Source organism: Myotis brandtii, unplaced genomic scaffold (assembly GCF_000412655.1).
Source record: "Myotis brandtii unplaced genomic scaffold, ASM41265v1 scaffold410, whole genome shotgun sequence".
Classification (NCBI taxonomy): domain Eukaryota; kingdom Metazoa; phylum Chordata; class Mammalia; order Chiroptera; family Vespertilionidae; genus Myotis; species Myotis brandtii.
The window spans coordinates 69,185-81,350 of record NW_005365764.1 but is presented as its reverse complement, the minus strand read 5'-3'; the positions used below and the strand labels follow the sequence as shown (position 1 = coordinate 81,350).

Genomic DNA, 12,166 nt, shown 5'->3' with positions numbered 1-12,166 from the left:
GGGGCCAGCCTGGGTGAGGGGCCGCGGGCAGTTTGCAGGCCAGCCATGGCCCCAATCAGGGTGGGGTTCCCCGCTGGGCGGGGGGGAGCTGGTCTGAGCGAGGGGCTGGTAGTTCTGGTCTCTGGTCCGTTCTGTTTGTTCTGCCATTTCGGTTGCTGGGCTTTTATTATATAGGATTATTGTATTATTTTCCATAAGAATAACTGTAAATCTACTTTTGCCCCACCCTGTATATTAACTTACCAGATAAATAACTTCACATAGAACAAGCATTTAAAATGAACAAACTCCCTGATACCTCCATCATTCCCTTTAACTTTTGTGGGGCTTTGGCCCTTCTGTGCCTTTGTGACTGCTAGGAGGGCACGCTCCCTCCTGCCTCCCCTGTTGGGGGTGTGGACACGGGGAGGGGGGGGGGGCCCTGGCATGGGGACTGCTGGGAAGGGCCTCAGGCTCGGGGTCAGCCCGGCCGTGTGGCTGTGGGGATAGTAACTCAGCTCCAGAAAAGTGAGCCTGGCGCTGCCCTGGCTCCTTAGAGGCCCCTTCGACCCTTGCTGGGCACTTCCCCGTCCTCCCCCTAGAGCCCCCAGGACCTGGGATATGTGTCCCCCCAAAGCCCAGATCCCCTTCCAGACCCTGCTGCAGGTACACGGACCCTGGACCTCCCTGCCCAGGCAACCCCAAGCCATCAGTGTGTGCACCCTGGACCCAGGCTGGTCAGGGGCTGGCTGTTAGGCATTGGGGTGGGCAGAGCAGGGCTGGACTGAGGCTTTGGGGACTCTTGCCTGTCTTTTCTCCCGGGGCACTCGGAGAGCGGAGTTGTCCTTGTCTGGAGAGCGTCCGGTCATTCGCCCCTGGCTGGCTGTGCTGGGAGCCGGGGCCTGATCCGTGCCCGTTTGCTCCTTATTCCTCAGCTGGGGGGTTCCACTGGCCATCACCGTGGCAGCTGTCATCCTAAAGAAGATCGGCTATGACGCCTCGGACGTGTCCGTGGGCTGGTGCTGGATCGACCTGGAGGCGAAGGACCGTGTCCTGTGGATGCTGCTGACCGGGAAGCTGTGGGAGCTGCTGGCCTACGTCATGCTGCCCGTGCTCTACCTCCTCAGCCGTGTGGCCACTGCGCCCGCTGCGGGCTTGCCCCTGAGTTCTGGCATTGGGCTCGGCCACCTTAGGGGACAGAACTAGTAATGGGGAGCCCTAGCCGGTTTGGCTCAGTGGATAGAGCGCTGGCCCGCGGACTAAAGGGTCCTGGGTTTGATTCCGGTCAAGGGCACATACCTGGTTGTAGGTTCCCTGGTTCTGGTCGGGGTGCGTGCAGGAGGCAACCAATCGATGTGTCTCTCTCACATCGATATTTCTCTCTTTCTCTCCCTCTCCCTTCCACTCTCTCTAAAAATCAATGGAAAATATCCTTGGTTGAGGATTAACAACAACAAAAAAATGGAGAGCTTGGGAGGCGTCGGTCACTGTGAATTACACACATCATGGGTTGTCTGGTTTGCTGACTACACAGTCCTGTCAGGAGCGAGTCCTGTGACTCCTCGTTTGTGGATGAGGAAAGGGGGGCTTACAGAGGTGAAGGGCTCCCCAAACCCACTCAACTCCCAAGGAGAGAGCACCAGCCTGTGTGCCCGGCCACAGCCCTCTACTGCCCCCTCCTGGACAGCCCACGGTGGCTCAACCGGAGAGGAATTTAGATGAGAGTGAGTGGTATCGAGTAAGTGAACTGGAAGGGGGCCACGGATCTCACCATAGTGAACCGATAACTCACCTCTTATCCTTGAGGATTCGGGTTACGTCACAGCTGGTCGGCTTTCCAGGCGCCCAGGAGCCCATAAATCAACCCGCTGGGCCCGCTGGCGACGTCTCGGAGACTTCTGACCACGAGGGCTGGCCGCAGAGTCTAGGGAAGAATGGTTTCCCTCTGACAGGCTGGCCAAGCGGCTCCTTGTGCTCAACTGCTGGTTCTGCAAGTGTGAGGGGTGAGCTTCCTCCTGGCCACGGGCCAAATGCCGCCAGGAAAGGCCTCAGTCACCCGCCCGCCCGCCGGCTCGGCCGCGCGGTCAGTGCACTTTTATTGAGCATCTACTTTCCAAACCGCTATATGCGGTGGGAGGTCATCCTGAGAACCCAGACGGGGATCTTGTCCGAGAGAGAGGCCGGGGTGTGAGTCATGACGATAAAAGGTGGACGATGACCAGTGGCCAGAGCAGGGAGGCAGGTGCCCGTGAAGCTCCGAATATGGCCTCCTTCCCGGCTCCCTCTGCAGGTGTCTGAGTGTTCATGGCTGGACTCCCTGTCGCTCAGGGCAGACGGTGCCTCAGCAGCCATTTCTGGGTTTGGGGGGTGCTCCCGGCAGCTGTGTGACCCCTGATCCTCACCCTGGATTCCCACCTGCGTGGAGACTCCTCATTTTACTCTGAACAGACCGGGTTCTCGTCCCTCCTGCCCCCGCTTCTGGCTCAGCTGGAGAGAGGCCTGCAGGGCTTGCCCGCTGGTCTGAAGCCCTCTTGTGTTCTTGCCTGGGCCAGGGGGTGCCCTCCCACCTCCTCCTCGTTTCCACTGCCCTAGGAGGGCTCCGGGCTCCCAGAGCTCCTCCGGGCTCTGCCCAGGGCGCCCCTCCAGAGCTGCCCTTCCTGTAATGGCAGGAAGTCTGGGACCACTGGGCCGATCCCCATGTGTGAGACACCCACATGGAGGTGTGGCACAGGCTGTGGACGGAGGAGATGGAGGTCCAGGAGAAGGATCTGGGCTTGTGATGGGAACCTGGGCTCCAGTGGCAGGTGGGAGCTAGTGATGGGAATCGGGGGCTCATGCAGAGGGAAGCTGGTGATGGAGCCTGGGCTCCAGCGTGCAGGGGGAAGCTGGTGATGGAGCCTGGGCTCCAGCGTGCAGGGGGAAGCTGGTGATGGAGCCTGGGCTCCAGCGTGCAGGGGGAAGCTGGTGATGGAGCCTGGGCTCCAGCGTGCAGGGGGAAGCTGGTGATGGAGCCTGGGCTCCAGCGTGCAGGGGGAAGCTGGTGATGGAGCCTGGGCTCCAGCGTGCAGGGGGAAGCTGGTGATGGAGCCTGGGCTCCAGCGTGCAGGGGGAAGCTGGTGATGGAGCCTGGGCTCCAGCGTGCAGGGGGAAGCTGGTGATGGAGCCTGGGCTCCAGCGTGCAGGGGGAAGCTGGTGATGGAGCCTGGGCTCCAGCGTGCAGGGGGAAGCTGGTGATGGAGCCTGGGCTCCAGCGTGCAGGGGGAAGCTGGTGATGGAGCCTGGGCTCCAGCGTGCAGGGGGAAGCTGGTGATGGAGCCTGGGCTCCAGCGTGCAGGGGGAAGCTGGTGATGGAGCCTGGGCTCCAGCGTGCAGGGGGAAGCTGGTGATGGAGCCTGGGCTCCAGCGTGCAGGGGGAAGCTGGTGATGGAGCCTGGGCTCCAGCGTGCAGGGGGAAGCTGGTGATGGAGCCTGGGCTCCAGCGTGCAGGGGGAAGCTGGTGATGGAGCCTGGGCTCCAGCGTGCAGGGGGAAGCTGGTGATGGAGCCTGGGCTCCAGCGTGCAGGGGGAAGCTGGTGATGGAGCCTGGGCTCCAGCGTGCAGGGGGAAGCTGGTGATGGAGCCTGGGCTCCAGCGTGCAGGGGGAAGCTGGTGATGGAGCCTGGGCTCCAGCGTGCAGGGGGAAGCTGGTGATGGAGCCTGGGCTCCAGCGTGCAGGGGGAAGCTGGTGATGGAGCCTGGGCTCCAGCGTGCAGGGGGAAGCTGGTGATGGAGCCTGGGCTCCAGCGTGCAGGGGGAAGCTGGTGATGGAGCCTGGGCTCCAGCGTGCAGGGGGAAGCTGGTGATGGAGCCTGGGCTCCAGCGTGCAGGGGGAAGCTGGTGATGGAGCCTGGGCTCCAGCGTGCAGGGGGAAGCTGGTGATGGAGCCTGGGCTCCAGCGTGCAGGGGGAAGCTGGTGATGGAGCCTGGGCTCCAGCGTGCAGGGGGAAGCTGGTGATGGAGCCTGGGCTCCAGCGTGCAGGGGGAAGCTGGTGATGGAGCCTGGGCTCCAGCGTGCAGGGGGAAGCTGGTGATGGAGCCTGGGCTCCAGCGTGCAGGGGGAAGCTGGTGATGGAGCCTGGGCTCCAGCGTGCAGGGGGAAGCTGGTGATGGAGCCTGGGCTCCAGCGTGCAGGGGGAAGCTGGTGATGGAGCCTGGGCTCCAGCGTGCAGGGGGAAGCTGGTGATGGAGCCTGGGCTCCAGCGTGCAGGGGGAAGCTGGTGATGGAGCCTGGGCTCCAGCGTGCAGGGGGAAGCTGGTGATGGAGCCTGGGCTCCAGCGTGCAGGGGGAAGCTGGTGATGGAGCCTGGGCTCCAGCGTGCAGGGGGAAGCTGGTGATGGAGCCTGGGCTCCAGCGTGCAGGGGGAAGCTGGTGATGGAGCCTGGGCTCCAGCGTGCAGGGGGAAGCTGGTGATGGAGCCTGGGCTCCAGCGTGCAGGGGGAAGCTGGTGATGGAGCCTGGGCTCCAGCGTGCAGGGGGAAGCTGGTGATGGAGCCTGGGCTCCAGCGTGCAGGGGGAAGCTGGTGATGGAGCCTGGGCTCCAGCGTGCAGGGGGAAGCTGGTGATGGAGCCTGGGCTCCAGCGTGCAGGGGGAAGCTGGTGATGGAGCCTGGGCTCCAGCGTGCAGGGGGAAGCTGGTGATGGAGCCTGGGCTCCAGCGTGCAGGGGGAAGCTGGTGATGGAGCCTGGGCTCCAGCGTGCAGGGGGAAGCTGGTGATGGAGCCTGGGCTCCAGCGTGCAGGGGGAAGCTGGTGATGGAGCCTGGGCTCCAGCGTGCAGGGGGAAGCTGGTGATGGAGCCTGGGCTCCAGCGTGCAGGGGGAAGCTGGTGATGGAGCCTGGGCTCCAGCGTGCAGGGGGAAGCTGGTGATGGAGCCTGGGCTCCAGCGTGCAGGGGGAAGCTGGTGATGGAGCCTGGGCTCCAGCGTGCAGGGGGAAGCTGGTGATGGAGCCTGGGCTCCAGCGTGCAGGGGGAAGCTGGTGATGGAGCCTGGGCTCCAGCGTGCAGGGGGAAGCTGGTGATGGAGCCTGGGCTCCAGCGTGCAGGGGGAAGCTGGTGATGGAGCCTGGGCTCCAGCGTGCAGGGGGAAGCTGGTGATGGAGCCTGGGCTCCAGCGTGCAGGGGGAAGCTGGTGATGGAGCCTGGGCTCCAGCGTGCAGGGGGAAGCTGGTGATGGAGCCTGGGCTCCAGCGTGCAGGGGGAAGCTGGTGATGGAGCCTGGGCTCCAGCGTGCAGGGGGAAGCTGGTGATGGAGCCTGGGCTCCAGCGTGCAGGGGGAAGCTGGTGATGGAGCCTGGGCTCCAGCGTGCAGGGGGAAGCTGGTGATGGAGCCTGGGCTCCAGCGTGCAGGGGGAAGCTGGTGATGGAGCCTGGGCTCCAGCGTGCAGGGGGAAGCTGGTGATGGAGCCTGGGCTCCAGCGTGCAGGGGGAAGCTGGTGATGGAGCCTGGGCTCCAGCGTGCAGGGGGAAGCTGGTGATGGAGCCTGGGCTCCAGCGTGCAGGGGGAAGCTGGTGATGGAGCCTGGGCTCCAGCGTGCAGGGGGAAGCTGGTGATGGAGCCTGGGCTCCAGCGTGCAGGGGGAAGCTGGTGATGGAGCCTGGGCTCCAGCGTGCAGGGGGAAGCTGGTGATGGAGCCTGGGCTCCAGCGTGCAGGGGGAAGCTGGTGATGGAGCCTGGGCTCCAGCGTGCAGGGGGAAGCTGGTGATGGAGCCTGGGCTCCAGCGTGCAGGGGGAAGCTGGTGATGGAGCCTGGGCTCCAGCGTGCAGGGGGAAGCTGGTGATGGAGCCTGGGCTCCAGCGTGCAGGGGGAAGCTGGTGATGGAGCCTGGGCTCCAGCGTGCAGGGGGAAGCTGGTGATGGAGCCTGGGCTCCAGCGTGCAGGGGGAAGCTGGTGATGGAGCCTGGGCTCCAGCGTGCAGGGGGAAGCTGGTGATGGAGCCTGGGCTCCAGCGTGCAGGGGGAAGCTGGTGATGGAGCCTGGGCTCCAGCGTGCAGGGGGAAGCTGGTGATGGAGCCTGGGCTCCAGCGTGCAGGGGGAAGCTGGTGATGGAGCCTGGGCTCCAGCGTGCAGGGGGAAGCTGGTGATGGAGCCTGGGCTCCAGCGTGCAGGGGGAAGCTGGTGATGGAGCCTGGGCTCCAGCGTGCAGGGGGAAGCTGGTGATGGAGCCTGGGCTCCAGCGTGCAGGGGGAAGCTGGTGATGGAGCCTGGGCTCCAGCGTGCAGGGGGAAGCTGGTGATGGAGCCTGGGCTCCAGCGTGCAGGGGGAAGCTGGTGATGGAGCCTGGGCTCCAGCGTGCAGGGGGAAGCTGGTGATGGAGCCTGGGCTCCAGCGTGCAGGGGGAAGCTGGTGATGGAGCCTGGGCTCCAGCGTGCAGGGGGAAGCTGGTGATGGAGCCTGGGCTCCAGCGTGCAGGGGGAAGCTGGTGATGGAGCCTGGGCTCCAGCGTGCAGGGGGAAGCTGGTGATGGAGCCTGGGCTCCAGCGTGCAGGGGGAAGCTGGTGATGGAGCCTGGGCTCCAGCGTGCAGGGGGAAGCTGGTGATGGAGCCTGGGCTCCAGCGTGCAGGGGGAAGCTGGTGATGGAGCCTGGGCTCCAGCGTGCAGGGGGAAGCTGGTGATGGAGCCTGGGCTCCAGCGTGCAGGGGGAAGCTGGTGATGGAGCCTGGGCTCCAGCGTGCAGGGGGAAGCTGGTGATGGAGCCTGGGCTCCAGCGTGCAGGGGGAAGCTGGTGATGGAGCCTGGGCTCCAGCGTGCAGGGGGAAGCTGGTGATGGAGCCTGGGCTCCAGCGTGCAGGGGGAAGCTGGTGATGGAGCCTGGGCTCCAGCGTGCAGGGGGAAGCTGGTGATGGAGCCTGGGCTCCAGCGTGCAGGGGGAAGCTGGTGATGGAGCCTGGGCTCCAGCGTGCAGGGGGAAGCTGGTGATGGAGCCTGGGCTCCAGCGTGCAGGGGGAAGCTGGTGATGGAGCCTGGGCTCCAGCGTGCAGGGGGAAGCTGGTGATGGAGCCTGGGCTCCAGCGTGCAGGGGGAAGCTGGTGATGGAGCCTGGGCTCCAGCGTGCAGGGGGAAGCTGGTGATGGAGCCTGGGCTCCAGCGTGCAGGGGGAAGCTGGTGATGGAGCCTGGGCTCCAGCGTGCAGGGGGAAGCTGGTGATGGAGCCTGGGCTCCAGCGTGCAGGGGGAAGCTGGTGATGGAGCCTGGGCTCCAGCGTGCAGGGGGAAGCTGGTGATGGAGCCTGGGCTCCAGCGTGCAGGGGGAAGCTGGTGATGGAGCCTGGGCTCCAGCGTGCAGGGGGAAGCTGGTGATGGAGCCTGGGCTCCAGCGTGCAGGGGGAAGCTGGTGATGGAGCCTGGGCTCCAGCGTGCAGGGGGAAGCTGGTGATGGAGCCTGGGCTCCAGCGTGCAGGGGGAAGCTGGTGATGGAGCCTGGGCTCCAGCGTGCAGGGGGAAGCTGGTGATGGAGCCTGGGCTCCAGCGTGCAGGGGGAAGCTGGTGATGGAGCCTGGGCTCCAGCGTGCAGGGGGAAGCTGGTGATGGAGCCTGGGCTCCAGCGTGCAGGGGGAAGCTGGTGATGGAGCCTGGGCTCCAGCGTGCAGGGGGAAGCTGGTGATGGAGCCTGGGCTCCAGCGTGCAGGGGGAAGCTGGTGATGGAGCCTGGGCTCCAGCGTGCAGGGGGAAGCTGGTGATGGAGCCTGGGCTCCAGCGTGCAGGGGGAAGCTGGTGATGGAGCCTGGGCTCCAGCGTGCAGGGGGAAGCTGGTGATGGAGCCTGGGCTCCAGCGTGCAGGGGGAAGCTGGTGATGGAGCCTGGGCTCCAGCGTGCAGGGGGAAGCTGGTGATGGAGCCTGGGCTCCAGCGTGCAGGGGGAAGCTGGTGATGGAGCCTGGGCTCCAGCGTGCAGGGGGAAGCTGGTGATGGAGCCTGGGCTCCAGCGTGCAGGGGGAAGCTGGTGATGGAGCCTGGGCTCCAGCGTGCAGGGGGAAGCTGGTGATGGAGCCTGGGCTCCAGCGTGCAGGGGGAAGCTGGTGATGGAGCCTGGGCTCCAGCGTGCAGGGGGAAGCTGGTGATGGAGCCTGGGCTCCAGCGTGCAGGGGGAAGCTGGTGATGGAGCCTGGGCTCCAGCGTGCAGGGGGAAGCTGGTGATGGAGCCTGGGCTCCAGCGTGCAGGGGGAAGCTGGTGATGGAGCCTGGGCTCCAGCGTGCAGGGGGAAGCTGGTGATGGAGCCTGGGCTCCAGCGTGCAGGGGGAAGCTGGTGATGGAGCCTGGGCTCCAGCGTGCAGGGGGAAGCTGGTGATGGAGCCTGGGCTCCAGCGTGCAGGGGGAAGCTGGTGATGGAGCCTGGGCTCCAGCGTGCAGGGGGAAGCTGGTGATGGAGCCTGGGCTCCAGCGTGCAGGGGGAAGCTGGTGATGGAGCCTGGGCTCCAGCGTGCAGGGGGAAGCTGGTGATGGAGCCTGGGCTCCAGCGTGCAGGGGGAAGCTGGTGATGGAGCCTGGGCTCCAGCGTGCAGGGGGAAGCTGGTGATGGAGCCTGGGCTCCAGCGTGCAGGGGGAAGCTGGTGATGGAGCCTGGGCTCCAGCGTGCAGGGGGAAGCTGGTGATGGAGCCTGGGCTCCAGCGTGCAGGGGGAAGCTGGTGATGGAGCCTGGGCTCCAGCGTGCAGGGGGAAGCTGGTGATGGAGCCTGGGCTCCAGCGTGCAGGGGGAAGCTGGTGATGGAGCCTGGGCTCCAGCGTGCAGGGGGAAGCTGGTGATGGAGCCTGGGCTCCAGCGTGCAGGGGGAAGCTGGTGATGGAGCCTGGGCTCCAGCGTGCAGGGGGAAGCTGGTGATGGAGCCTGGGCTCCAGCGTGCAGGGGGAAGCTGGTGATGGAGCCTGGGCTCCAGCGTGCAGGGGGAAGCTGGTGATGGAGCCTGGGCTCCAGCGTGCAGGGGGAAGCTGGTGATGGAGCCTGGGCTCCAGCGTGCAGGGGGAAGCTGGTGATGGAGCCTGGGCTCCAGCGTGCAGGGGGAAGCTGGTGATGGAGCCTGGGCTCCAGCGTGCAGGGGGAAGCTGGTGATGGAGCCTGGGCTCCAGCGTGCAGGGGGAAGCTGGTGATGGAGCCTGGGCTCCAGCGTGCAGGGGGAAGCTGGTGATGGAGCCTGGGCTCCAGCGTGCAGGGGGAAGCTGGTGATGGAGCCTGGGCTCCAGCGTGCAGGGGGAAGCTGGTGATGGAGCCTGGGCTCCAGCGTGCAGGGGGAAGCTGGTGATGGAGCCTGGGCTCCAGCGTGCAGGGGGAAGCTGGTGATGGAGCCTGGGCTCCAGCGTGCAGGGGGAAGCTGGTGATGGAGCCTGGGCTCCAGCGTGCAGGGGGAAGCTGGTGATGGAGCCTGGGCTCCAGCGTGCAGGGGGAAGCTGGTGATGGAGCCTGGGCTCCAGCGTGCAGGGGGAAGCTGGTGATGGAGCCTGGGCTCCAGCGTGCAGGGGGAAGCTGGTGATGGAGCCTGGGCTCCAGCGTGCAGGGGGAAGCTGGTGATGGAGCCTGGGCTCCAGCGTGCAGGGGGAAGCTGGTGATGGAGCCTGGGCTCCAGCGTGCAGGGGGAAGCTGGTGATGGAGCCTGGGCTCCAGCGTGCAGGGGGAAGCTGGTGATGGAGCCTGGGCTCCAGCGTGCAGGGGGAAGCTGGTGATGGAGCCTGGGCTCCAGCGTGCAGGGGGAAGCTGGTGATGGAGCCTGGGCTCCAGCGTGCAGGGGGAAGCTGGTGATGGAGCCTGGGCTCCAGCGTGCAGGGGGAAGCTGGTGATGGAGCCTGGGCTCCAGCGTGCAGGGGGAAGCTGGTGATGGAGCCTGGGCTCCAGCGTGCAGGGGGAAGCTGGTGATGGAGCCTGGGCTCCAGCGTGCAGGGGGAAGCTGGTGATGGAGCCTGGGCTCCAGCGTGCAGGGGGAAGCTGGTGATGGAGCCTGGGCTCCAGCGTGCAGGGGGAAGCTGGTGATGGAGCCTGGGCTCCAGCGTGCAGGGGGAAGCTGGTGATGGAGCCTGGGCTCCAGCGTGCAGGGGGAAGCTGGTGATGGAGCCTGGGCTCCAGCGTGCAGGGGGAAGCTGGTGATGGAGCCTGGGCTCCAGCGTGCAGGGGGAAGCTGGTGATGGAGCCTGGGCTCCAGCGTGCAGGGGGAAGCTGGTGATGGAGCCTGGGCTCCAGCGTGCAGGGGGAAGCTGGTGATGGAGCCTGGGCTCCAGCGTGCAGGGGGAAGCTGGTGATGGAGCCTGGGCTCCAGCGTGCAGGGGGAAGCTGGTGATGGAGCCTGGGCTCCAGCGTGCAGGGGGAAGCTGGTGATGGAGCCTGGGCTCCAGCGTGCAGGGGGAAGCTGGTGATGGAGCCTGGGCTCCAGCGTGCAGGGGGAAGCTGGTGATGGAGCCTGGGCTCCAGCGTGCAGGGGGAAGCTGGTGATGGAGCCTGGGCTCCAGCGTGCAGGGGGAAGCTGGTGATGGAGCCTGGGCTCCAGCGTGCAGGGGGAAGCTGGTGATGGAGCCTGGGCTCCAGCGTGCAGGGGGAAGCTGGTGATGGAGCCTGGGCTCCAGCGTGCAGGGGGAAGCTGGTGATGGAGCCTGGGCTCCAGCGTGCAGGGGGAAGCTGGTGATGGAGCCTGGGCTCCAGCGTGCAGGGGGAAGCTGGTGATGGAGCCTGGGCTCCAGCGTGCAGGGGGAAGCTGGTGATGGAGCCTGGGCTCCAGCGTGCAGGGGGAAGCTGGTGATGGAGCCTGGGCTCCAGCGTGCAGGGGGAAGCTGGTGATGGAGCCTGGGCTCCAGCGTGCAGGGGGAAGCTGGTGATGGAGCCTGGGCTCCAGCGTGCAGGGGGAAGCTGGTGATGGAGCCTGGGCTCCAGCGTGCAGGGGGAAGCTGGTGATGGAGCCTGGGCTCCAGCGTGCAGGGGGAAGCTGGTGATGGAGCCTGGGCTCCAGCGTGCAGGGGGAAGCTGGTGATGGAGCCTGGGCTCCAGCGTGCAGGGGGAAGCTGGTGATGGAGCCTGGGCTCCAGCGTGCAGGGGGAAGCTGGTGATGGAGCCTGGGCTCCAGCGTGCAGGGGGAAGCTGGTGATGGAGCCTGGGCTCCAGCGTGCAGGGGGAAGCTGGTGATGGAGCCTGGGCTCCAGCGTGCAGGGGGAAGCTGGTGATGGAGCCTGGGCTCCAGCGTGCAGGGGGAAGCTGGTGATGGAGCCTGGGCTCCAGCGTGCAGGGGGAAGCTGGTGATGGAGCCTGGGCTCCAGCGTGCAGGGGGAAGCTGGTGATGGAGCCTGGGCTCCAGCGTGCAGGGGGAAGCTGGTGATGGAGCCTGGGCTCCAGCGTGCAGGGGGAAGCTGGTGATGGAGCCTGGGCTCCAGCGTGCAGGGGGAAGCTGGTGATGGAGCCTCTCCTCCAGCGTGCAGGGGGAAGCTGGTGATGGAGCCTGGGCTCCAGCGTGCAGGGGGAAGCTGGTGATGGAGCCTGGGCTCCAGCGTGCAGGGGGAAGCTGGTGATGGAGCCTTAGCTCCAGCGTGCAGGGGGAAGCTGGTGATGGAGCCTGGGCTTCAGCATGCAGGGGGAAGCTGGTGATGGAGCCTGGGCTCCAGCGTGCAGGGGGAAGGTGCTCCACACTTCACTGCTCCCTCTCCTGCGAGTCTGAGACCTGGGAGGACGGCAGCCCCTGGGCAGCTGCGGGCATCCGTCCTGCTCACGCCGCTCTGGGTGTTCCCTGCACAGCACCAGGCGCTCTCCGAGTACCGGCCCATCCTGTCCGAGGCGCACCGGCTGCAGCACCACAGCTCCATGGCGGATAAGAAGCTGGTCCTCATCCCGGTCATCTTCATTTGCCTCCGGGTCTGGAGCACCGTGCGATTCGTGCTGACCCTCTGTGGCTCCCCGGCCGTGCGGGCCCCGGTGCTGGTCGTTCTGCACGTAGGTAGCTTTGCCCACCCTTCTTCTTCCCCCCCGGCCCCCCTGCCCTGCTGCTCCCAGCGGCAGTGTCAGATCACCCCCCTCCACACACACAGAGTGAGCACGTCCCAATGCATCCGCCAATGCAGGGCTGCCAGGGGGCTCGGCTCCAGTCCCTTCCTGCCGCCCGCCCGAGACAGGGAGCCTGGGTGAGAGAAGGTGGAAGGTCAGCGTGGCTCTAGTGCAGCCCCCGCGCGTGCGTCCAGTGCTGC

At 66.3% G+C, this 12,166-nt stretch overlaps 1 protein-coding gene across 1 annotated transcript; it reads left to right on the top strand.

The window, feature by feature from the left end:
- The first annotated feature begins 600 nt into the window (after window positions 1-600).
- On the top strand, window positions 601-12,160 carry GPR157 (G protein-coupled receptor 157). Its single transcript, XM_014545449.1, has 3 exons — window positions 601-716; window positions 915-1,157; window positions 11,582-12,160. Exons 1-3 carry the CDS (start codon window positions 601-603, stop codon window positions 12,105-12,107), a joined length of 885 nt encoding a protein of 294 aa, XP_014400935.1. The 3' UTR covers window positions 12,108-12,160.
- The last annotated feature ends 6 nt before the right edge of the window (window positions 12,161-12,166 follow it).

Excerpts from the sequence above, each read along its gene's own strand:
- GPR157 (XM_014545449.1), top strand. The coding sequence starts at position 601 with ATGTGTCCCCCCAAAGCCCAGATCCCCTTCCAGACCCTGCTGCAGGTA. Across the intron at positions 717-914 it reads TGCACCCTGGACCCAGGCTG|CTGGGGGGTTCCACTGGCCA; the intron begins GTCAGGGGCTGG and ends CTTATTCCTCAG. Across the intron at positions 1,158-11,581 it reads CCCCTGAGTTCTGGCATTGG|GGGCTCCAGCGTGCAGGGGG; the intron begins GCTCGGCCACCT and ends GTGATGGAGCCT.